Source organism: Epinephelus lanceolatus, chromosome 2 (assembly GCF_041903045.1).
Source record: "Epinephelus lanceolatus isolate andai-2023 chromosome 2, ASM4190304v1, whole genome shotgun sequence".
Lineage (NCBI taxonomy): Eukaryota > Metazoa > Chordata > Actinopteri > Perciformes > Serranidae > Epinephelus > Epinephelus lanceolatus.
The window spans coordinates 52526157-52552974 of record NC_135735.1 but is presented as its reverse complement, the minus strand read 5'-3'; the positions used below and the strand labels follow the sequence as shown (position 1 = coordinate 52552974).

The 26818-nt window shown below is 39.9% G+C and overlaps 1 protein-coding gene across 2 annotated transcripts in view; it reads right to left on the bottom strand.

Moving 5' to 3' along the window:
• Positions 1–8373: 8373 nt before the first annotated feature.
• Positions 8374–26818, bottom strand: part of adamts17 (ADAM metallopeptidase with thrombospondin type 1 motif, 17) — a 526549-nt gene continuing 508104 nt past the window's right edge. For both annotated transcript variants that reach the window (XM_033627478.2, XM_078162521.1), the window contains 2 exons: positions 24308–24485; positions 8374–12964 (listed from right to left, as the gene is read on the bottom strand). In XM_033627478.2, coding sequence (XP_033483369.1) covers positions 12813–12964; positions 24308–24485 — 330 coding nt within the window. In that variant the 3' untranslated portion in view covers positions 8374–12812. The remainder of the gene's footprint in view (positions 12965–24307; positions 24486–26818) is intronic.

The following is a 26818-nucleotide window of genomic DNA, read 5'->3' as shown; positions in this document are numbered from 1 at the left end:
GTGTGATATTGCTTAATTAAAGCTACCTGATAATAGGGAGTTACAGTAATCCAGTCTAGAGGTAACAAAAGCGTGGACCAATTTTTCTGCATCTTTTCGGGCCAGGATAGGCCTAATTTTCGCAATATTATGCCGATCAAAAAATGCAGTCCGTGAGGTTTGTTTTAAATGAGAATTAAAAGACAAATCTTGATCGAATATTACTCCGAGTTTTCTTACGGTAGTGCTAAAGGCCAGAGCAATGCCATCTAGAGAAACTATGTCATCAGATACAGAGTCTCTGAGTTGTTTGGGGCCAAGAACAATAACTTCAGTTTTGTCTGAATTTAACATAAGGAAATTGGTGTTCATCCAGGTTTTTATGTCTTTAAGGCAGTTATGAAGTTTAGTTAATTGATTAGTTTCTTCTGGCTTCACTGATAAATACAACTGTGTATCATCCGCATAACAATGGAAATTTACAGAGTGATTTCTAACGATGTTACCTAATGGAAGCATATATAGAGTAAATAGGATTGATCCAAGCACAGAACCTTGCGGAACTCCAAAACAAACTTTAGTATGTAAGGATGATTCATCATGAACATGAACAAACTGAAAACGATCAGATAAATAAGATTTAAACCAGCTTAGTGCAGAACCTTTAAGGCCAATTAAGTGTTCCAGTCTCTGTAGCAGAATTTGATGGTCAATTGTGTCAAACGCTGCACTAAGATTTAATAAAACAAATACAGAGACGAGTCCTTTGTCTGAAGCAATCAAAAGGTCATTTGTAATTTTAACTAGTGCTGTCTCAGTGCTATGATGCACTCTAAATCCTGACTGAAATTCCTCAAATAAAATATTATCATGGAGAAAATCGCACAGCTGGTCTGCGACTACTTTCTCAAGGATCTTTGAAAGAAAAGGAAGATTAGATATTGGTCTATAGTTGGCTAACACCTCTGGATCCAGGGTGGGCTTTTTTTAGGAGAGGTTTAATTACAGCTACCTTAAAAGACTGCGGTACACAACCCTAACCCTATATATTGATCATATCTAACATATGAGTGTTAACTGAAGGTAAGACTTCCTTAAGTAGCCTAGTTGGGATGGGGTCTAAGAGACACATTGATGGTTTAGATGAAGAAATCACTGCAGTCAGTTCTTGAAGAGAAATCGGGGAGAAGCAATCTAAATATATATTAGGTCTTACAGCTGTGTTTGAGGGCAGATTAGTGTTGTCACGATACCAAAATCTTTGTTTCGGTACCAATACCAATATGAATTTCGATACTTTTCAATACTCTTCGGTACTTTTCCTTCCTTTTGGATACAAACCTTTAGAACAATAAATAGTAGGGGTGTAACGGTACCAAAAAAATCATGGTTCGGTAAGTACCTCGGTATGGACGTCACGGTTTGGTAACTCAAATGTCCCACCAAGTTTGTGTTGTCTCAAGAGGGAGAGCACGGGAGACAGTAAGCAGCCCTACTGGACTCCTGTATCCACAGTGAAGCTGTCTGTGAGATGGCAGTTGTGTATGACTGCAGAATGATTGTAGGTAAAAGTGTTGTATGATGGTTATGAACTTAAGTTTCCACAAAACGTTTCTGTCTAGACTGTCGAATGCTTTATGGAAGTCGAAGAATGTGAGGTTTAGAGATGTGTTCGACTCCAGGCTGTGTTCTACAATAATGCGAATTGTGGCGATGTGGTCAGTGCATGATCGATCCTGGCGGAAACCTGCCTGCTGGTCTCTGAGCTTCTTGTCTAGTTCTTTTGACAGTCTTTGCAGGATTATCCTGCATAGTATTTTCCCTGACACAGATGTAAGCATGATGCCTCTTATCTTGTCCTGATTTTTGTTGCTGTGTTTGTGATTTTTCTTGAGTTTTAGGCCTAGTGTTCCTATTAGGAGTTGATGATCTGTTGCTGAATCGGCTCCTCTCTTCACCCTGACGTCCTGGAGAGATCTCCTGAATTTCTTGCTGATGCATATGTGTTCAATCTGATTTTTGGTTCTATGGTCTGGGGAAACCCATGTGACTTTGTGTACTCTTTTGTGTGGGATGACACTTCCTCCTATGACTAAGTTATGGAATGCGCAGAAATCGGTGAATTGTTCGGCATTGTCATTCATTTCTCCCAGACCATGGCGGACATGGTGAACGTGAGAGTCTTTGTCAGGGGAGAAAATCAGGATGTCATCCAAATAGACAAATACAAACTGATTAAGAAACTTCCTCAGCACGTCGTTGATCAGAGCCTGAAATACTGCAGGAGCATTGGTCAGGCTGAATGGCATCACAAGGTACTCGTAATGACCGGAAGGAGTGTTGAAACCAGTCTTCCACTCGTCGCCCTCTCTAATGCGGACCAGGTGATAAGCGTTTCTTAGGTCTAACTTGGTGAAAATCTTGCCTGTTGCAGTTGCTCAAACGCTGATGAACATGACATGAGGGGCAGAGGGTACCGGTTCTTAATGGTAATATCATTTAATGGTCCATAGTCAGGGGCGGCTCTAGACCAGAATTACCGGGGGGGGCCGAGGTGGGGCCAGTGTTCTTTTAGGAGGGGCACATATAAGGACAAAAGAGGGCAATATTTATGCGTTCAAAATGATTAGTTTATTTAAAAACAAAACAAAACACATTATTTTATGAATGTTTGTCTTATATCTGTACAATGGCACTTATATTTGCACAATAACACTTTTATCTGCACAATAACATTTTTATCTGTATAGAATGACACTTATATCTGCACAAAAACATTTTTATCTGTATAGAATGACACTTATATCTGAACAATAACATTTTTATCTGTATAGAATGACACATCTGCACAATAACACTTTTATCTGCACAATAACACTTATATCTGTATAGAATGACACATATCTGCACAAAAACATTTTTATCTGTATAGAATGACACTTATATCTGAACAATAACACTTTTATCTGTATAGAATGACACATCTGCACAATAACACTTATCTGCACAATAACACTTATATCTGTATAGAATGACACTTATATCTGCACAAAAACATTTTTATCTGTATAGAATGACACTTATATCTGAACAATAACACTTTTATCTGTATAGAATGACACATCTGCACAATAACACTTTTATCTGCACAATAACACTTATATCTGTATAGAATGACACTTATATCTGCACAATAACATTTTTATCTGTATAGAATGACACTTATATCTGAACAATAACATTTTTATCTGTATAGAATGACACTTATATCTGAACAATAACACTTTTATCTGTATAGAATGACACATCTGCACAATAACACTTTTATCTGCACAATAACACTTATATCTGTATAGAATGACACTTTTATCTGTACAATTACACTATCTTTATGTACAGTAACCCGGAACAATAGAAAGAAAATTCACATACAGTGGTCTACCTTATAGCATTTGCAGCACAGTAGGCTGAAACATTACAACAACAAGATTCTGCGATTGTGACTCCTTGAGGAACGGTCTACAAATGCATCAAGGTTCAAAGCCTTGGACCTTCTAGATTCAATGCTGAGCACCCCAGGATTGCTTAGACGCTCCTCACTAACGGTGGACCGGAGGTAGGTCTTCACCAGTTTCAAGATGGAGAAACTCCGCTCACAAGAGGCGGAACTCACTGGGAGTGCCACAGCTATTTTGCATAGTCTAAAGAGCTCAACAAATACTTTATTATATGGCTCAGTGAAGCGTGTCAATGCTACTGTGTCTGATGGCTTCTCAATCACACCACCCTGTACTTTTCTTTCTAAAAGTCTCTTAAATTGATGCAGCTCATGTCCCAGGTCATCAATATTAGCATCATACAAACGACCAATGCAATCAATGACAGGATAGAAAAATGAAGTCCGAAATGTTTCTTTGTCACAGTCTAGTTCCCTCTGACAAATTCAAAGTCAATCTGGGCCAGAAGACCACGGGCCTCAGAAGATTTTTCTCCTCTGCGCTCTTGTGCCACCTCTTGCAGCACCCGTTTAAGAGCAGGTAATCTATCCATTATGTTAGTTAGAGCTAGAAAGCGACATGCCCATCGTGTGTCACTTAATTGTTGGAGCTCTCCTGTGCTGCCATACATCTCCCTTTGTACAGTCAGCCATTTGGAGTGCACATATGATCCAGACGTGAAAACATAGAGACTCTGTAACAAAGCAAAGAATTCCTCTGGGACAGCTTTGACAGCATCAACTAGCACTAAATTCAGACAGTGTGCACTGCAATGAACGTAGAAGGCATATTTTGCATGCTCTCTGATTCTCGCCTGCACCCCTGAATGTTTCCCACTCATCACGGCTGTGCCATCATATGCTTGGCCTATAAGATGGTTTTTATAGTCAAGCCCGTGATGTTCCAATAAGTGGACTATTTTTTCTGTAAGCCCTGCAGCATCAAGTCTATCTGCACATTCAAAATGAAGAAAACTCTCCTTGATGGCTCCATTGTAATAGTAACGGAGTACAAAAGAAATCTGTTCTTTCTTTGACACATCTCTTGTTTCATCTGCCATGACGCTGAAGAATTCACTATTTTTTACTTCAGTGATTTCTGACCGGACCATTTCAGCCAAACAGTCCAGCACCTCATTCTGAATTGTTTTGCTTGTATATTTTGCATTATGAATGGTGGTCAATCTATGTTTAACAAGTGCATCATGATGGGCAATTGTATCAAGAATTTCCCTGAAGTTGCCTTTGTTGATAGATTCCTCAGATTCATCATGTCCTCTCTGTGTTATGTTTTGTCTAGCTGTAAGCAACAGCATTTCACCAATTGTTTTAATGTACTTTCTGTTTTCTTTCACTTGTTTAGTGTGCTCCTTATTAAGGACATTTGCCAGTGTTGTATTCGTTTTGACAGCCCTCTGATAATCCCTCCATGCAATCATTGCTTGCTTGTGCCTATCAGATTTTGTATGCACTGAAAAACCTCCCTCTCTTTCAGTCGCCTTTTTCCAGTTTCTAAAACCCAATGGTGAGTCAAACACAGTTGCTGATGCTTTTGCTGGGCTAAAATGGCGGCATGCATAACAGAACACTGAGTCCTTCACCACAGAGTATTCAATCCAGGGGTGGATTCCATACCAACGGGCTCTGAAACGGCACCTCCTGTCCCCCATTAATGTGGTAGGGAAGGTCTTCAGGTGTGGTTGCACAGGACTGTCGTCCCTGCACTTGCTAATATCTGGAAACAGATGAATACAGTAAACATGAGAGTGCAACTGAGAACAACATTATTTTATCATTATTAATTTATCTGGTCTATTTATTAATTATTTACAGACAGACTTCACACTTTACATGGACAGGGTATATGAATTGTAATTAGGCCTACACTGCTTACACACACACATTTGTTCAACCTCACAAATCTGATGGTGCTGTGCTTGACATGCAAGGCGAATCTGGTTGTCCCTCATTCTGTCCCTCTATCTGAGCCCGAATGTCTTCCTCCTCACTCTCAGATGCCTCACTTTCCACCTCTCCAACCTCCTCCTCTGGCTCTCTCTCCTCCTCTGGCTCTCTCTCCTCTTCTGGTTCTCTCTCCTCCTCTGGCTCTATCTCCTCCTGCTCCTGAGCTCTTTCATGACCTTCATCTCCCTCACTCTCTCTATGTTGTTTTTTGCCTACTGGGGCAAAAAAGGACATAATGTCCTTCTTGCTCCTTTTCATGATGATAGCCTACTAAAAAGAAAACGGAGAGGATTAACATCTACGTCTCACAAGGCCATTCAAATTTTTCATTAAGCAAGTAGGCTAAATCCTGTCGGTTATTTCACCCATTATTAAGTTACTCATTGCTGTACAACGGACTTTTAAGAAAGATAAAGCTACTTGGTGAACATGACATCATGTTCACTGACTTCAATGGCTTTGCTTATTTACAAACATAGCAGGACCAAGGCGTGATTAAGCGCAATAAAAACCGATTTTATTATTGTAGTGAACAACATCAGTAAAACACGAACATGTGCAAACACTGACGTTACGAAACTGAATCGTTTTCCTTACCTTCGCCTCTTTGCAGCAATACATGCGGGGGCAGGGCTGCTCGCTGTTAGCTCTCACATCCAAAGTTTGCAGGTAACGCACGGTGTGTGTGTAGTGCTTTAAGGAGTCCGTGTAGAACGCTCCGTCGTGTTAGTTCCGATCTTCGAGCCAGCGCATGTCGCCGTAAGAAATTAATACGCGTATTATCTGTTAAGCACAGGGGCCACAACAGGGGCCAGGAGTAATTTTACAGGGGCACTGGCCCCTGTTGGCCCCTGTGTAAAGCCGCCTCTGTCCATAGTCAATACAGGATCTCAGAGAACCATCTTTTTTCCCCACAAAAAAGAACCCTGCTCCTGCTGGGGATGATGAGGGGCGTATGAGTCCTGTTTTTAAAGAAGCCTCAATGTACTCGGCCATAGCTACCCTCTCAGGGCCGGAAATAGAATAAAGTCTCCCCTTCGGAATCGGTGCCCCCGGGATAAGGTCAATGGGGCAGTCATAAGGTCGGTGGGGTGGCAGAGAAGTGGCCTTACTTTTGCTGAACACTTCCTCGAGATCACAGTAGCAACTGGGAATGGAGGTCAAGTCAGCAGGTCGACCTTTAAGTCTGTGTGGGGAGGAACAGAGTATCAAAATAACAGGACCTGACAATGGCAATGACAAAATGGCATGGATACGACGCTGGTTCTCTGACACGAAGGTCAAGACGAACTGGCACAGGACAAAGGGAGACACAGACAATATACACACACAGGGTAAGGGCACAGGTGGAAACAATCAGGGGCGGGGCAGACAATCAGACCAGCGGGAAAACACACAGGGGAAGGAGCAAGTTGCCTGAAACGAGAGGAGAGTTAACTTTCAAAATAAAACAGGAAATCACGAGACAACATAGACACAAGCCAAACTGATTAAATTAACTTAACAACGTTTCTTGGTTATGACAAATTCAGTATGTTGAATCGGCTATATATCGGCTATATATATATATATATATATATATATATATACACACACATCATATGAGGATATGTATATATATATATATATATATATATATGGAATGCAATAACCAGATAACTTATTACAATATTACATTATGCTTAATAAGTTATTACTTAATCGGTTCAAAACTTTTATGACCTTGTTGGAAAGTTATTACATTCATTCATTCATTATCTATAACCGCTTATCCTGTTAGGGGTCGCAGGGGGCTGGAGCCTATACCAGCTGAAATTGGGAGAGAGGCGGAGTACACCCTGGACAGATCGCCAGACTATCACAAGGCTGACACATAGAGACAGACTACCATTCACAATCACATTCACACCTATGAACAGTTTAGAGTCACCAATTAACCTGCATGTCTTTGGTCTGTGGTAAAGCCAGAGCACCTGCAGGAAACCCATGCTGACACAGGGAGAATGCATAAGGGCTCTCCCATCACTGGTTCGAACCAACTACCCTCTTGCTTTAAGGCCACAATGCTAACCACTGCACCACCATACTGCCAAGTAATTAAGTTATGAACTTTTACTACATTGAAACTGGAAAAATGATGATGTCATTAGCAATTATCACATCATTGGCTGCTACAGAACCCTAGATCAAAACATCATTGAACATGAATACTTTCCAACTTTAAACTCCTGGGTCATCAACATGGAGTCTGAGACCCCTAAGGGGTCCTCAGAGTCCCTGCAAGAGGGCCGCCATATTATTGTTTGAAAATTTTTATTTATTTTTTTCTTTTCAAAAATAAAAAAAGAAGTCTGAAAATACACATGAACATGAATCCATCATATTTGACTTTTGAAACAACTAGCCTTTGTGAAAGTGAAGTTTCCTCCCTCACCTACCTAAAAAGCAAATACAGGTCGACTGAAGGCTGAGGCTGACACGACCTTCTGCCTGATAACCTCCATCTGCCAAGTTTAATATGCAAGTCAATTTTATGCTATAGCTACATATTATCTATATTATAAAGTATCTGTAAACTATTATTACACATGGACAAATCATTCACAGGGTAGTTAAAAACTGTTTAAACTGTTATTTAAAACTAATTAAGAAGGCTGAACTTGATGGTTCATACGAATCAAGGTCCACTTACTAGATTTCTTCCTGATCTTTCAGCTTCTTAATACATTTTTTTAGATTGCAAGAATTTACAGATGCCTTAAAAAAGATGTATGACTATAATAATATGAATATCTAAAAATGTTATCTGTTTACAAAAGTGATTCGTTAGGCATTTAATTGTTTGCAATACTACAGTGTATGGCAATGTGCTGTGAGGACAGGAGGAGAAGGAAGGCAGTCGGCACTCTGATTGAATTGCAAATCCACATATCTTTGTTTTCCCATGTAAAATCTCATCTTTTATTACATAACAACAGAATGAGAATCAGTTTACAGTAGACTTGAAATAGAATAGAAATGGAGCAGAATGGTGTGATGAATTTTGGTCACACAGTGGATGAGAGCACAGATATAGTGTGACTACACAGAGTAACAGATAAATGGTTTAATGGCTGTATGAACAGATGATTTACTCAGTTCCAAATCAGCACCATGAAATACAAGTAGTGGCAGTTCATGTACTACACATTCTGTATGTGCAACAAAAAAAGTACAGTACAGGAATAATTATGAAAAGTTGCACTACACTGGCAAAAAAGACTCATCAATACAAGGCCATAATATTAAATAAACCCATAACACAGAAAAACAGATAACTGTTAACAATGACTGAGCTGAATTTCACAATTGTGAAACAGGTCATAGTATAGCACCATTTAATCCTTTGGATAAGGCTTTTATTGTTATTGCATGTAAGCTCCATGACTAACTGAAAAGGGTTGCAAGGGTGATGATATGTTTGAACAGCAGCTGCTGGTGACTGTCATTGACTGTCGTGACATTTCAGCTTCATTAAAATCATAGCTGCAAATTAAAGCAACAATAGATGTAAAAACACACGGAGACAATATGTCTGTGAGCAGTTCCCTAATTGAATTTTCACAATTTTTTTCAATCTTTTCCTCTCTTCTAATTTCTCGTTTTATTCAATGGAAGTGATCAATGTAAGTGCACTTGTCCTTTAAACTCAATTTAAAAAAAAAAAAGCTAACAAAATAAAAGATGCCTGGTACATTCATTACAGGCGTATCAGTTTGTAGAACAGTTTTGAACAGTTTTAAACAGTTAGAACAAGGGGCTGCAACGTGCAAATCACTCCTTCTCATGGCAGCCTGCGCTTTCCCTGTCCTCGCGGCTGCAACTTGCGCTTTCTTCATCTACTACTTCATCGCCACTACTGTACACAATTTAAAAACTATAACACCCATAGTTCATGTACGAACTGCTGCAACCAATGTGCAGCCAGCGGGAGCTGCAGGACGACTCAACCACCATGATCAGTTTTTAATGTTTTATCAAGCAATAACTACTCCAGACTCTGCGCTAGTGTCATTTTCGGGATAATTAGGGCAGGATTCGGGATTCGGGACAACTGCTTGGATTTCGGGACTGTCCTGAATTTTTTGGGACGTCTGGTCACCCTACCTGACACTATATGTAGTGACTATTCCATAGATTTATTAAAAGGATCACCATGTTGATAAGATTTAGTTATTATGAATTAGTTTATGAATAGTTTTTTGCTAGCTTAACTGTTACTGTTTTAACTAAAGTGCAGAAGTTCTTCTTTTTATACTTGTTTTTATCAGTTACCAAACAGCTTAAGCTCAGGTCCATTACCACCACACTCTGGACTGTGATTTGAAAAAGGGGACAAAATTGTGTAAAAAGCCAAGAATGAAATAGTTTAAATAATTTACTTTTCTTTAAATTTAATTTCTACATGAACATAATTTCATTTTATGTGTACTAGCTAAGAGCTCATGTCTACAGAGCAGCGGTCTGTGCTCTAAAGGAAGTTGGAATGCCTGACAGCCACGGCTACCAAACAGAATCACAACAGCCCTCCCTTGAGGCCACAGTGGGAAGTGACATGTTTATGACTTGAGGGATCACAGCAATTGACAGATTTAGGCAAGCTATACCATATCTACTGTCAGGATGACAAATACTGAAATAGCCAATGAGAGGTGTTAGTTCTCACTGCTCCTACTGTATGAATTTCTGCTTATACTAATCCCCACTTATAGGACTAACAACTAGAACTGCAGAAGAAGATTTTGCATAGTTTATCTAAGTGGTGAATTTTGATAAATCTTAGAATAGACAGTAATAACAATTGGACTGCATCTGATAGAAAACAACCATGTAGGCTTGGGCGGTATTACAGTATATCAGGGTATTTATAAATCCCAACTGTATGATTTACAATACTGTCAAAAATACAGAAGCTCAGCTTTCTATTAAACTCATATGGAGAGGCTGATTTAATGTATATAATGAACATCACACACACCCAGAGGTCAGTCTCTGTTGATGCATGAGGCAGCTGAGCTGAGTGCCAGCATTAGGGATAATGTGACAGGACTGTAAACAACAGGCTAAGGCAGAGAGAGACCATGGGGAAAACAGCACATTTTCACATCTAAATCAGTGAATTAAGGGTTTAATTTGACCAAACCAGGACTGGTGATTGTTGGAACAGTGTACCAACTAAATAACAGTGTACTAAACAATTAACAGGTGAGATTATCTTGCTTCTGTCAAATTGGAATTAAGTGTGTTTTATGATGAGTTTACAAGGCAATTACGCTAGTCCTGATTCCGTGAAAGAGAGAAGTCATAGACTTTAAAAATGAATTGTACAGCGGTGTCACCCATTAGTTTGTGGAGGCTGGCACTGTAGCGGAATGAGGGGTGGATCTGACTGAGAAGTTGAGGACAGTATCAGTTGACCACTCAAAGCAGCCTGCCCTTAATTATGTGTAACTTTAAGCCTTAATATAAATTTTTCATTTTTTTTCTACCAGACTGTAAACTGTTGTAAAGACTTATTTCTGTTGTAAAGTTGGACATTTTAACATGGGGGTCTGTGGGGACTGACTGGTCTCTGGAGCCGGCCTCAAGTGGCACTTCTTGGCTTCATTTTCTTTCCCCTAAAGAGATGCTGCTTGATAGAAACATGAATTCAGAAGGTGTGTTTCCTGTTTAATAAGGATAACAGGTGAAATTTAGTAAGGTATGAAAAAATACATACTGCCCAAGCCTACAACCATGCACCCATGAGTGTATGTTCATGCTTGCACCATGCTCTGCTTCATCATCTATCCATGGCTCTCAAACAGACCTGTAGATCAGTGTGTCTCCTATCATTAGCTGGGTCAATGTAATCCTACAGCATTTTACCATGGCTCCCAATCAATACTTACACATAACAGTATAGTTAATTAATACTTAAGTACCATAAATATATACTGTGTATATATATATATATATATATATATATATATATATATATATATATATATGTGTGTGTGTGTGTGTTTGTGTGTGTAAACCTATTTACTAGTTATTTGACATTGCAACAATTAGCTATAATAGAACACAACAGAGTATAAGACACAATGGAGAGCATATTTGAAAAAGATAGCAGAGGGAATCACTCTGGTTTACTCTTAAGGCCCGTTTCCACCGCAGGAACTTCGGGGTAATTTTACGGGGCCGGGGCCGTTGGTGCGTGTCTCCACCGCAGGAACCACCCCCGAAGGACAGAGTTCCGGAACTTTTACGGGGGCTAAACAAGTCCCTGCCTCGGGGTAGGTACTCAGAACGGCCCTGAAAGACTCCTGGCTGGGGCTTGGGGATTACTTGGTGCTGATTGGATATACTCAAGGAGGGATGTGACGTCAACAGAAAGCAACAAAGTAGCTGGCATTTTTAAAACTCAGCAGACGAGGATTAACTCGTTCATATAGCTTCCTCCGCCATGTAAAAAAAACCTCACTAAATGGCCCGTGAAAAAAATATTCTTTCCAGCGGATATCTTAGTTACAACATGATTGAGCTAGCAAAGCAGTTTTGTGTTGCTATGTGTGGTATTTATTCAGTTTTGGGAAATCACGATGTCTAGAAAGCATCAGTGGCTGCCGCTGACAGGGACAGCTAACAGCAGGCTAACATCAGGACGTCATCTGTTAAAAGCCTCCCGTTGTCGGATACGTCATCATGTTGTAACTAAGACATCCGCTGGAATTTTTTTTTTTCCACAGGCCATTTAGTGAGTTATTACAGACACCGCTAAGGGCTATCAACTAATGGCGTCCCTACGTCGCCCCGGTAAATGGTCGCGCAACGATTACGTCACATCCAGAGCCCGTAACTTTACAGGAACCTTCCTCCTACTCCGCTCTCTCAGTGGAGAGACGGTGGTTGAGAGGGCCGAGCGAGGGGACGTTCCTGTAGTAGTTCCTGCCCCCCAAATAGTACCAGGAACTTCTTCAGTGGAAACGGGCCTATAATCCCATCTAATCTTAAAGACCGGTCAGAATAAGTCTGCTTCAAAGTCAAGCGCTTACTGTCAGTGTTTCTTTGCGATCAAGCCATCTGGATTGGCATTATAATGGCCATTTATTTGTTTGGTGTGCAGCAAAAGAAATAAAGGAAATTTTCGAGTCTTAAACAAATCTAGAAGCTCAGGAGACTATTAAAAATGTACATGTACGTGTACTTGCCATTTTCTTTTCTAAATGCAAAAAGTTTTATCAGTAATATAAGTTGTTTTCTCACCATTATTTTATCTTAACATTCAACAACATTAAAAACATAAACAAAAAGGAGTGTTATGTGGAGGAAAAGTAGGTGCATTTGATCATTAGGTCTTGTGCAGTATTCTCTTGGCATAAAAGTCCCTACAGGTTTCACAGCAGCGCTGGTACCACCTCATGTCCTGGCAGAGGTTCTTCTCTCGGATCACGCGACAGTACACTGTCCACTGGTCTCCCATGCATTTGTAGGTCAGAGAAGCTGGGGGGCAGAAGAGAGGCAGCAAGTCAAGTGTCTGGCATTACAGTGTCAAAGTCCTCCAACCTAAACAATAAAATACTATACCAATACTAGTGGTTTGCCACTGTAGGACAAAGTAAGTGAGAAGACATCATTCACACCTTTCAAAGCTCTAACCATGTTTGTTAATTGTTTAATTTTTTGTTGTTGTTGTTGAGGCTAGTGTACCATCTTCTCTACTGTATGTACCACTGAAAAAACATCTCATCTATCCTAGGTTTCTTTGTGTTATTTAGTTATTTGTTGCTTTAACCTTGAGTTACTGCACTCACTATGCTTTTATATTCTTGTGGACATCATCTATGATGTCATGGCATTAACCACCGATGGGGGGAAAATGGTGTTGAGTAAAATTTATCATGCGGAATGTAATTTGTTCAATTTGTACGGTTACACAGTTTGTATATAAAATAGGTGTTTTGAAGTGTTGATTTATTTATTAAGTATTTGTTCACCGATACTTACCAATAGGATTTGGTGTAATATCATTACATTTACAATGTCACATTATGCAGTAACCACCTGAAAAATAAACTGTTATTGTTTTTATTTTTCATTAATCCACACCGCACCACTTCCATCAGTGCACCACCAGAACAATATCCCCCCAAGTTTTTTTGTCCCATCTTATGGAAGGGTGCCCGTGATCAGCACATGTACAAGATGCTGTACTGTGCATTAGCATGTTCAGTGTGTTTCCATTCATGTACCCAACAATGTCTTAGCATATCTCATTTTGCTTTTGTGTATGAAGGCTGCTTGAAATCTGTGGGAATAAGGACACAGGCTCCAGTTTGTTTGCTTTTTGTCCCAGTGATTGGCACATGTGGATGATGCTGTCAAATATGCATTAGCATATTGTATGTTTTTCCATTCACATCCTCCACAATGCTGGAGCAACACCAACTGTCCCCCTCTTTAACACCTCCCTCTTTGGTGCTGTTGTACCTGGTCGGCACACCCAGCACCAGAAGATGGGTCTTCCAGCTCTGGTGTGTATTAGTTTGCGCTTGTCATTGTGACTGACTTGCATGCCAATCTGCTTAAGTTGAGCTAACCTCAGCATTTGTCCATCATGTTTCATTTGATAGACCTAAAAATATTTAGCCCTGTCTCACAAGTTACAAGACTTTGATCCTTTGTCTGCTTGTCCCTGTGTCCCTGTGTTTGATTAAAAATGAGTAGGCTATTTGTGATATATCACCCCACTGCTGTTGAAATAAGAGGGTGATTTCAATTAACAGTGGTAGTGGTTACCATGCATGTGAATGCATGAGTGGGCCAGACCATTGCTCTAAAGGGGAGCCTTCATGAATTCAATTAAATTCAATTCAATTCAAACAACTTCATTTGTCCCAAAATAGCGCAATTCAGTTTACAGTCTACAGCCGATTATCAGATTAGGCGAAACAATACTGTCCATCACTGGATTTGTGGACTACAATAAACTGGAGCTTCTGTGCTTTGATTACCTGCTGTCAAACAGCATGACCCTCTTCCATTTATAATGCCTAGTTGTACTTCAGAGGTTATTTTGGTGAAGATAAAAGTAGTATAATAAGTAATGCATTACTTTACACAGAAAGTAATATTGCAAAGTAACTTTCAAATCAAGTTAACTAGTAATATGCAATGTATTATATATTGAAAGTAACTTGCCCAACACTGCTGATAAAAGTAACCTCATCACTGATCTGTTTCTAGATGACTCTTGGATACCCCTGAAACAAACGTGGTTCAGCCTAGACTGTGTCTACGGTAGTAAATAAATGCTGTAGGGCTCACTTAGGCAGTTACTGTTTGTCAGCCAAGAGACACAGGTTAGTGTAGCTATGTGCACGTGACAATAAATGAAGTTGATATTAGTTGAGTTTTCCTGCAGTTAACTGTTGTTTATTTCATTGATACAGTGAATACCTTTACATCATTAAATCAAATGATATTTTGATTTATCCGAAATATCTATTTTAATTGATTTCTGTAACATATTTAAATTCCCAAATCATTTAAACCATGTAAAGCACTTTGTGCTACATTTTTGTATGAAAAGTGCTTTATAAATAAAGATTGACTGATTGATTGATTGATTGATTGATTGATTGATTGATTGATTGATTTCAATTCAGGCATTATGATTCTTACTCATACTCAGGCAAAAGGCCTAAACCAGTTGTAAATTTTGCTTGTGCTTTAGAGAAAATCTTAAAATTGCATCAATTCTGCCAAATTAATGACTCAGTGAAAATTCCCAACAAATTACCTTTAAAACTCCCTGATGGATATAGCAAAATGATCATTTCTTAGCTTTGTTAATGTAACAAGCTGCACATTATTTCAATTTGTGTTTGGTCAATGGCCTTCAGTTAGCCTCTGAGCTCTACTCTTACATAAACTATTGTAAAAATAATGAATGTTAACTACTGTGACATCACCCATTGGTTTTTGGACTCCTGTTTTAAACCTTGAGGTCGATATTAAGGCTGTTGCCATCTTGTTTTATTGGAGCCAGAGGTGACCAGAGGATGGGGCTACAGAGGAGCAAAGGGTGGATCTGGCTGAGGAGCCGAGGACACTATCAGCAGACAGCTTGTCTTTCAAAGAGACCTGCTCTTAAATATGCTTAACTGTAAGCCTTAATAAAATGTTAACTGCTGAGTTATATAAAAATTCACCACGGGTACAGCTGCTGGAATGTTGAAATTAACTATAGCGACCAAAACTCTTGTTTGTACCAGGCTGTAAATGTTTATTTCTGCTGTAAAGTTGGACATTTTATTTTATTTTATTTATTTATTTTTATTTTAATTGTGCAATAGGACAATACAGTGACATGGACAGACAAAGTGAGAACAACAAACAACGATATTTGTGGTTTTATGCGCGTGTGTGTGTGCGTGTGTGTATATGTGTATGTGCATGTGTGTATCACTTGAGAGTACAACTAACAGTATTAACAGTTGCATTGTTACAAAGATAATTATGATAGTTATGACAATAGTGATAGTTATAAAGCTTGATAATAATAACAGTGATAATAATAATAATAGTACCAATAATATAATAAACACTACAGTTAACAGACAGGCAAAAGGAAAAAAACAATAACAATAATAGAAATGAATAAACACACAATCAAACAAAAAATAACAATAACAATAATAATAATAATAAAATAAATAAATAAATAGAAATGCCAACTTACAGTTTTTGCGATAATAATAATAATAATAATAATAACAATAATGACAACAGTAATAGTAATGAATAATAATAATAATAACAATATGGAGGGCGGATGGAGGTGGAGGGGGTCAGAGGTGCAAATCGCATATGAAATTAAGATTTTTTTTTTTTTAATTATTATTATTATTAGCATTGTTTTTTCCCTTTCCTCTCCCCTTCCTTTTTTTCTCTTTTTTTCCCTTTTCCCCTCTTTTCTTTTTTACGGGATGCCTCAGGCCCCTCCCGACCCACAGGGGACCATCCTGCAGCCCCAACACCGCCGGGCCCCCCACCCCGTCCCCCTGGTGCCCCAGAGTGCACGTAGCGCAACACCTTACCCTACTTCTATATGTATATATAATTTTTTTTTTTTTAATAATTTTTTTAAAAGGTGTGTGTGTTTTCTGATGCATGTAGTACATTAAAATCAGAGTGTATGTGATGTATTAAAAAAAACAAGGTGGGGGAGTGTCATGAGCTGTGATTTGATTGTTTGTTTTATGTTTCCCCCCTTCCTTTTCCTAAACTGGTGAGTAGTGCATTAAAAAAAGGTGATGCGCCACGTGGGAACAGTCCAGGGTAGAAAATTGAGGAAGGGTAGAGGCCAGGAGGAGCGAGGAGACCACAGGCTGTGGTCCAACAAGCAGGGGCCCGAGGCAGAGCCTATGTCTAACGTAAAGTGGCAATAATAATAATAATAATACTCATCACAATAATAATAATGACGATAATAATAATAATAATAATAATAATAATGATAATAATGGTTTTATCCGTTATCCCTCCTCCTCCAAAAACAAAACAAAACAAAACAATCATCACATTAATAATGTCATGTCATTAATAATAATAATAATAACAATAACAATAAGGTAGTACCTATTTGTATTAATAGTAATATTATGATCTATTGTTGTGATTGGTTCCCAGGCAAAAAGGATGTTGATGAGGTACATGACTGAATTTAATTAAGATTGTAAAAAGTTTATGAGTGGTGACCAGATGGAGAGAGGTACTATTGCAGGGCGGTGGGTGGGAGCGGATAAGTTTTCCATGGATATATGATCGATAAGTAAATTTTTCCAAATGTGTGATGTTTGTGTTGGTTTTGGATTTCCAGTTTATGAGGATAGTTTTCTTGCCGATAGTTAAGGCTACAAGGAGTAGTTTGATTTGGTCTGGTGTGTTTAGGTTTGTGACTGATGTGTCGCCGAGTAGACAGAGTGAGGGGGATAAAGGGATGTGGCAGCCCATGAGAGTAGAGAGTGAGTTTGTGACCTTCTTCCAAAACTGTTGTACAGGTGTGCAGTGCCATATTGCGTGGATGTAGGTGTCAGGGTTGTTTTGAGTACAGTTAGTGCAGATTTCTGATGTGGTTTGTGATGTGATTCCCATCTTAAACATTCTCTGCCCAGTGGAGTGAATTCTGTGGAGTATCTTGTATTGTATGAGTTGTAGATTTGCATTTTTTGTCATGAGATATATATTGTGGGTGATTTGGTTCCAGAATTCGGCATCAGGTGCAAATGACAGGTCATTTTCCCATTTTGTAGTGGGTATGGCTAGAGTTTTATCAGATATTAAAATTGTATTGTACATTTTAGAAAGGAGTCTTTTTGATGAGCAGATATTGATTAAGTCTGAGCTTGATGACGGGAGATCGAGATTGATGGTTGTGATGTTATATGCAGCTTGAATTGATGATTTGAGTTTTAGATATTCCAAAAAGTGGTTGCTCCTGATGCCGAATTCCCGGACCAGGTGGGTGAAAGAAACCAGTTTATTGTTTTGAAGAATGTGCTGTAAATGTGTGATTCCTTTATCTGACCATGTGCAGAAGAAAGGTGGTTTTTTATTGCTAATAAAGTTGGGGTTATTCCAGATAGGGGTGAATTTAGAAGGTGTCAGAGTGGAGTTAGTAACTTTGTGAAATTTCCACCAGGCTGCCAGAGCTGTAGATGTTGTGAGTGATTTGAAACATGAATGGTGTTTAATGGAATGACTGAGAAATGGTAAATCTGAAATTGAGATGTTATTACAAGCTGTCTGTTCTATATCTAACCATATGCTGTCTGATTGGTGAGGGTGAATTCATCTGAATATGTATTGTAGTTGATTTGCTAAGTAGTAGTGAAAAAAATTTGGTGCTGTGAGTCCTCCTTGTGTTTTGGGTTTTTGTAGAGTTGTTAATTTAATTCATGGTGTTTTGTTTTTCCAGTAAAATTTTGTTATGATTGAGCCTAGTGATTTGAACCAGGAGTGGGTGGGCTTGGTTGGAATCATAGTGAAAAGGTAATTAATTCTGGGGAGTATTGTCATTTTGACTGTTGCAATTCGGCCTATTATGGAGAGTGGTAGGTTCATCCAGTGAAGAAGTTTATCGGTTATTGTGTTGAGTAGTAGGGTGTAATTAAGACTGAACAGCTCTGACAGCCTAGGGGAAATGTTAATGCCCAGATATGTGATGTAGTCCATGCGTATAGGAATGGGTGGGGTGTGGGCTGCCACATCCCATCTGTGTAATGGGAGGATTGAGGATTTTTTCCAGTTTATGGAGTAGTTAGAAACACTGGAGAAGTTTTCTATGAGTTTAATTGTTTGTTGTAGTGATAAGTGGGGGGTTTCTAAAAAGAGTAATATGTCATCAGCATAAAGACTACTTTTATGATGTTGGTTTGGTGTTTGGATTCCTTGAATATGGGTGTTTTGGCGAATGGCTGCAGCTAGAGGTTCAATAAATATAGTAAAAAGAGATGGAGAGAGTGTGCATCCTTGCCTAGTCCCCCTATGCAGTGTGAAAGGTTGTGAGGTTAGTCCATTAGTGATAACTGTTGCTGAAGGTGCAGTGTAAAGAATTTTTACCCAGTTAATAAATGATTCCCCAAAGCCAAATTTTTGCATTGTGGAAATGAGAAATGACCAGTTAACTCTGTTGAAAGCTTTTTCTGCATCTAATGTGATTATGATAGATTTTGCTTGTTGTTGAGATGAGTAGTCCATTATATTAAAAAGTCTGCGTGTGTTGCTGGATGAGCGTCTTCCTTTGATGAAGCTGGTCTGATCAGGATGGATTATGGATGGCATAATTTTTTCAATTCTGTGTGCGAGTGTCTTGGTGATAATTTTCAGATCTACATTGAGGAGCGAGATGGGGCGGTAGCTGGCTCGGTCTGTTGGGTCTTTGCTTGGTTTTAGGAGGAGTGAAATTGTAACTGTGTTCATGTTAGCTGGTACTCTTGAATTGGTTTTTATTTCAGTTATTACTTTTTTAAAGAGCGGGGCTAGAATGGGCCAGAAGTGTTTGTAGAACTCGGCAGGGAAGCTGTTGGGTCAGGATGATTTATTGTTTGGCATGAGTTTGAGAGAGGCAGAGAGTTCTTCATCTGTTATTGGTGAGTCAAGCGTAGTTATCTGGTCAGGGCTAAGTTGTGGAAGGTGAATATTGTTAAGAAAAGTGTCAATATCTTGTTGGTCTGAGTCTTTTTCTGATGAATATAATTTAGCATAAAAATCTTTAAATATGTTATTAATTTCTTCTGGCGATTGTGTTGGCTTCCCCGCTGAGTCCTTAATGGTGGATATTGTTGTTTTTTCTTTGTTTTGTTTGATTTGGTTAGCTAGATATTTACCAGATTTATTGGTGTGTTGAAATTGTTCTTGCCGGAGCCTGTGAATTAGGAATAGCGTTTTTTGATTTATGATTTCGTTCAATTGGAATTTGTATTTTCTTAATTCATTCTGTGTTTCTTCTGTTGGATTGTCTGCATTGATGTCCTCAAGATGTTTAATTTTTTGTTCCAGTTCTATTTCTTTTTGTTGATCTTTCTTTTTTTGTGGGTGGAGAAGAGATTATTATGCCCCTTAGAACTGCTTTACCTGTTTCCCATATTATAGACGGAGATGACTTTGGGGAATCATTTATTTCTAGGAAGGACGCCCACTCCTTTCTAATATAACAATCAAATTCTGGGTCTTGGAGGAGGGATGTGTTGAAGCGCCATCTGGTATTAGGCCTCACTTTATGTTTACTGATTTGATTCCAGGTGAGTGTTACCAGGGTGTGGTCACTGATGATTATGGGGTGGATCTTTGATTCTGAAATGTTGGATACGAGTGTATTGCCGGTAAGAAAAAAGTCAATGCGTGAGAATGTATGGTGAACCGGTGAGAAGAATGAGTATTGTCTTTTGGATGGATGTTGCAAGCGCCAACTATCGCCAAGACCAAAATCGCTCATGAACTGTTTTATTGTTTCTGTTGATTGCCAGGTGCGTTTATTGTTTGAGGTGTTGCTTCTGTCTATTAATGAGTTAATGACTGTACTGAAATCACCTCCTATGATGATCGGGCAGTCTGAATTACAGTTTTTCTCAATTGTTTACACACAAATACTGGTACTTGAGACACAATGACCACAACATGTAACTCATGCACCAACCCCCTGAACCAATTCTGCTAAACTACAAGCACAATTCCTGCTTTACACTCAAATTGCAGTTCTAAAACACATTTTTTTCAAAACACTACACACAATTCTCTGCATTTGGCACAATTTTCATGAAGAAAATCTCTTTGTTTTCACAAAGAACACACTGTCATTCAAAATTCTAAAGTTAATTGCCCTACTATGCACACTGACTCATCACATGGGCAAACACCTGTCACACAGTTTTACAATTAGCAATCAGAGCTTTAGCATAAAAGGGCAACAGGTGAGCTTTTCTGTTTTGGAGCAATGGATGCCAACATTGGAAACAGAGGCAGAGCCAGAGCCAGAGGAGTGAGAGTAAGAGGAGGATGACGGGGAGGACGAGGACGAGGAAGGCCAAGGACCATAATCTCTGATGAGATCCGAGCCATTTTTTCTGCCTGGAGATGGAAAGTGTATGACTGAAATCCACAAACGTGTATACCCCTTCTCCAAGCTATGGTAGCATGTGGAGATATAGCAGTCGATGCTTTTCATGGCTGGATTTGCCATGCTAGGCGATATTTCCCCCGCTGCTTGGCCAGGGAAAACATTGGTTGTGATGTGGATGAGGTGCTGTGTCCAGACCGAAACAGAAGAGAGGATGCAGCATAGTTTTGTTTTGTTTTTTTACTGTAACTGTATACAGTAAATTCTTCTGTTGTTTTGTATGTAGACCACTGTATGTGCAACTTTGTGTTGGTTGGAATGTACACTGTGTACATTGTTTTTGTGGGAAAAATAAAATATATTTGTGTGTTCTGAGTATAAAAACAATATTCTAAACAATATTCTAAGATATTTAACAACACACTTATGTATGTACTGTCTGTAATGTAACACTAAACAAAAAAAAGGCCTAAGTCATTATGATGAATGGAGAAGAAGTGTTTTACATTGAGCACATCAGTGTTCAACTGGTTTTTATAAATGTCTATTCATATGATGGTTTGTGTGTGTGTCATTTGAAAACAAAATAACATTTTGAGAAGAAATAACATTGTTTTGAATGTAAAGTTTCATTTTGCAGGAGAATTGAGGGTTTTTGCCCATTCATTCATTCATTCATTCATCTTCTAACCGCTTCATCCTCTTGAGGGTCGCGGGGGGGGCCTGGAGCCTATCCCAGCTGACATCGGGCGAGAGGCAGGGTACACCCTGGACAGGTCGCCAGACTATCGCAGGGCTGACACATAGAGACAAACAACCATTCACGCTCACATTCACACCTATGGACAATTTAGAGTTACCAATTAACCTAGTCCCCAATCTGCATGTCTTTGGACTGTGGGAGGAAGCCGGAGTGCCCGGAGAGAACCCACGCTGACACGGGGAGAACATGCAAACTCCGCACAGAAGGGCTCCCACGCCCGGGATCGAACCAGCAACCCTCTTGCTGTGAGGCGAGAGTGCAAACCACCACACCACCGTGCCGCCCGTTTTTGCCCATTGTGTGTAGGTTTTTTGATTTGTGTGTAGAGTTCTGAGAGTATGAGGCATGCTTTCAGAAAATGTGTGTAAACAATCGAGAAAAACTGTAATGGAGATGGAGGAGAAAAAACTATGAAAAAAGGATGGGTCGTCAGTGTTTGGGCCGTAAACATTACCTATTGTGATTGGGCTGTTGTTGATTGATATGTTAATAATAATGAATCTTCCTTCTGGGTCTATGATGGTGGAGTTGTGAATAAATGGAATGTTATTTTTAATCAAAATAGATACCCCTCTTTGTCTGGAGTTATAAAAAGTGGAAAATGTATGACTGTATTGTGATGATTTTATTTTGATATGATCTGATTCGGAAAGATGTGTTTCTTGAGGTAAACATATGTCTGCTTGTAATTTTGTGAGTTGATTAAATATTTGAGTTTTTTTTGCCTGAGAACCAATTCCACGGACATTCCAGGATATAAATTTTAGTGATGACATTTTACAGTGAACGGAATGTCTTAGATATGCGAGCTGATTTGTGTGTGTGTGTGTGTGTGTGTGTGTGTGCGTGCGCCTGCATGTATGGTAAGGAAGGGCCAGCAAACAATAAACACAAAACAGAGAAACATATAAGGAACAACATAAAGAACAACAAAAAAGTGCCAGGTACCAGAGTATAATATTCATCAATGGCGGTAGTGGCAGTGAGACATGAGTGCAAAGATAAAAAGATAGTCTTTAACTGGTATGAAATCTGATATGTCCTCGAATGAAGGGGGGGGGTTGGGGGGGTATGAGAGAGAGAGCGAGGGAGAGAGAGAGAGAGCGAGGGAGAGAGAAGGGGAGGGGAGAGGTAGTGTGTGTGTGTAAGGTGTGTGTTGTATCCAATGCAAAAGAGAGAGAAGATAGAGCAGGGGAGTTTAGAAGAGCCAGGGGGTTATGGTTTGGTCTCGGAATAGCTGTCCATCAATGTAAAGTTTGTCCACTGAGAGAACTGCTTTCTTTCCTTCTGTCATCATTTTTTTTCGGATGGGGTGAAGTTGTTTACGGCGTTGCATTATTTCTTTGGGATATTGATGTTGAGTCCATAGTCCGTTCCTTTCAGCTGCCTGCCTTGACGTTGGACCTGTTGTTTCTGCTTGTAGTGCTCGAATTTGGCGACAGTTGGACGGGGGCGGTTGTCGGATGAATTTTTCTGTCCCATTCGGTGAACGCGGTGAAACGTGATGGTGTTGACGGTGTCAATGGGGAGTTTTAGCTGTGTAATCATGAAGTCCTTGACTGTTTTCTTTGGGTCGTCTGTGGGGTGCTCAGGAATGCCGGTGAAAACAAGATTGTCTCTCATGCTGCGAGCTTGTAAGTCCAGAATGTTTTCTTTCATTGTTTTATTATCAGCGGTGACGGCAGTGAGTTGTGTAGTAAGTGTGTTGACGGATTGTTGCACTGATTTGTTTTCCTGTGTGAGTTTTTGATTTGGACCTGGCTGAATTCCAGACTCTGGCGGAGAGCCTGGAATTCCCTGTGCAAAACTTATACGAGTGCGATTCTGTTGTCAAGTCCGGAAAGTTTGTGCTCGATGGAAATAAGGATGTCGCTTACCTCAGTGCAGCATGGTAGTTTCGGAGGTGAGTCTGAACTGGAAAGAGGAGATGGACGGGACCTTTTTTTATCATTTACTGGAGTTGTGGTGGATCTGTTGTTTTCTTTATTCATTGTGCAGAGTCTATCAAAGCACTTGTCGATGTAGTCCTCAAGCTGATCCAGGTTGGTAGGTGTTATAGTCCGGTTAATGTTCAACAGTAGATGGATGGCAAAAAATGATGAAAAGAAATTAAAGGAGGAAAAAAAAAAGTTTAAGTCCGAGGGAGAGAAAAAGTTTGGCGTGTAGTCTAGCAGCTGGGGGCCGCCATCTTGGCTCTCGCACTGTCTTGTGGGAATTGCGCTCACTGCAGCATCAGCCTGCCTCTCCTCTCCCCCATGTTAAAGTTGGACATTTTAACATGGGGGTCTATGGGAGTTAACCAGCTTCCAAAGCTAGCCTCAAGTGGCCATCAGAGGAACTGCAGTTTTTGCACTTCTGTGTTGACTTTATGCTTTAGCCATGGAGGTTGCCACTTGGTATGAACAAAACAACCTTAACCTTTCAGCCTCACTGTGGAACACAGTTGTTGGAAGTGACTCACCTAGCCTGGGGGAGGTGATGGTGTTCACATTGATTTTCTCATTGCAGGTACCATGGTGACAGGGTTGGTAGGTCGGAGGTCTCAGCGTCACTGGGCAGTCAGTACCATGACGACCGGTCACTTTGTGCATACACTGGACCACTCGTGATTGGAGGCCTTTACCACAGGATGACGAGCACTGAAACAACAAATGGAAGGTGTCAGATCTCACTGCTCATAATGTGGATCCTCTAGAAGTTGGGCGTTGTAGTCAACAGACATTGGCATATACCTGTAAATCATGTAAGTCATTGTTGCAGTTTTTTTTGTACAGGTTTAACAATTAAGATACTGCTTGTTCATCAGTGATCTTAAAAGGTGTTAGTGGGTGTACTTTTTAGACTTTGAACAGAACCAGGCTCGCTGTTTTACCCTGCTTTAAGTCTTTATGCTAAGTTAGGCCACAGATCTGTACTTTACACTCTACACACAAGCATGAGACTGACATCAACCTCCACATCTCTCTCTAAGAAAGATGGTCAATTACCATTTTTTTTTTTCAAAAAATGCTGAACTATTCCTGTGGGCCAGGGATAGACAACCTGTGGCTCAGGAGTGACAGGCAGCTGTTGGGATTCACAGGACCACAGATGATTTGTCATTTGTTAAAAACATGTGAAGGCTTTTCTTCTCTGCATGCTCTTTGTTCTTCAGACAAAGAGAGCTATTTTTCACCTCAGTGAGACCAGTCGACAAACTTAATTGAACAGGAGACTTTTACAGTGACATGAGACTCTGATGTCACCAGGCAACTGTAGAAGGTCTGCTCCCATTCAGACAGTCTTCCTCTTGCTCCTGAGCTGCCGAGCAGCTCACACCTCCTCGTCCTGAGCTGTGGACCAATCCAGAGGTGCCCAGACAAGCCTCCTCTTTCTCCTGGGCTGCCAACAAGCTCAGACCCTTGCTCCGTGCCCCAAACGAGAAAAGGGGGGACAGTTACTCACAGACTCTCTTTTTCCTGGACCACGACCTGCATGCCCACAGCAGGGTCAAATCTTGGAAACCAGAGGAATTAGTATGCAAGCACAAGGTTTGCAACTAACTTTCCAGCAACAAGGAGAACCAAGTTGAGTTAGCACCCCAGCGTCTAACTCTGCAAGGACCCCAGGCGACCGGCTTCCTCAGATCTGCACCTTCAGAACAAGGACACAACAAAGACTGCATCTGGAGCCACAGCTCTTTCCAGCCTTCTTTTTTTGCCGGCTGACAAAAGCAGCACACCACAAAGCGACTCTTTCTTCCATCCATTCAAGGATCGGTAATGTAACAACTGGGCATAGCTTTATCACAGCTGTACAGGCTAAGCAAGACTGTTAAACTTGTTGAATGTGATTTAATGCTGTTTACCAAGTTATTGTTGATTGTTTGCAACTAGGTCATTGGTTAGTTGCCTTCACCAAAGATAAGTGATGTTAGTTTGCTAATGCTGTTCACAGACAATGTCTTGCATGCAACTAAACATCATCTGCAGTAATCCAAACTTTATGCAACACAAATCACATTCACATAGACCCATTTCCAAACAGGCTTTCAACAGAACTACACCCCAGATGCAAATCAAAGTTTCTGCTTCTTTTCCTTTGTCTTTGTCCGGACCACATGGTCAGACAAACCCTCCCCCGATCTGAAGCCAGCTTTGATTCTCTCTTTCTCTCACACACACACACACACACACACACACGCACACACACACACACACACACACACACACACAGTTGTACTTGGGGGTGTGTGGTCGGTTCTCAGGTTGACAGTAGCTATCATTGACCACTTTCACTACAGGAAACCACTGTCTTCCTCTCACCTGCGTACACACACACACACACACACACACACACACACCAAGCATGTGTACAGTAAGTTAGAATTTGTGTCTTTTGGTTTTGCTTTGCTAACTTTATGAATAAATATATACCTGCTGTCTGTTTAATGTTGCACAAAAGTGAATGAATAATCAACCTCTGCTGCGTCAACAACTCCGAAATCATTCAGGTTTTACTATTAAATTTGGTGACTGTTATTAATTTAATTATTAAGAAAAATTCCAAATTGATAGTTAAGCGAATTTTATGAGACTGACATCTTTAACTGGCTATCATTTTCCCTTTTCGGGAATGGTGCCCCACGAAATGATTTAATGTAAATTAAGTCACATTATTTAACATAATTAATTATTATTATTAATAATTATTAATTATTTCCGATAGCCGATTTAATACTTTAATTGGAGATCTATTACAAGGTCAGGCCCGTGTTCAGGCTTAAGTCCCAACAAATGGTGCCACCGTGTAAAACATAGCACTGGTGCCTAGATCACAACACATAGTATCCTGTCTTTTATAGTATCACCAGTATAATTTACAACATTAATGGTGTCCCCTGCTTTGAGGCCCAGAATTGTTCCCTACATTAATGGTGCCCCTTGGTGAGGCCTAACATTGTTGTTCCCAACATAGCTCTTTAGCTCCTCTC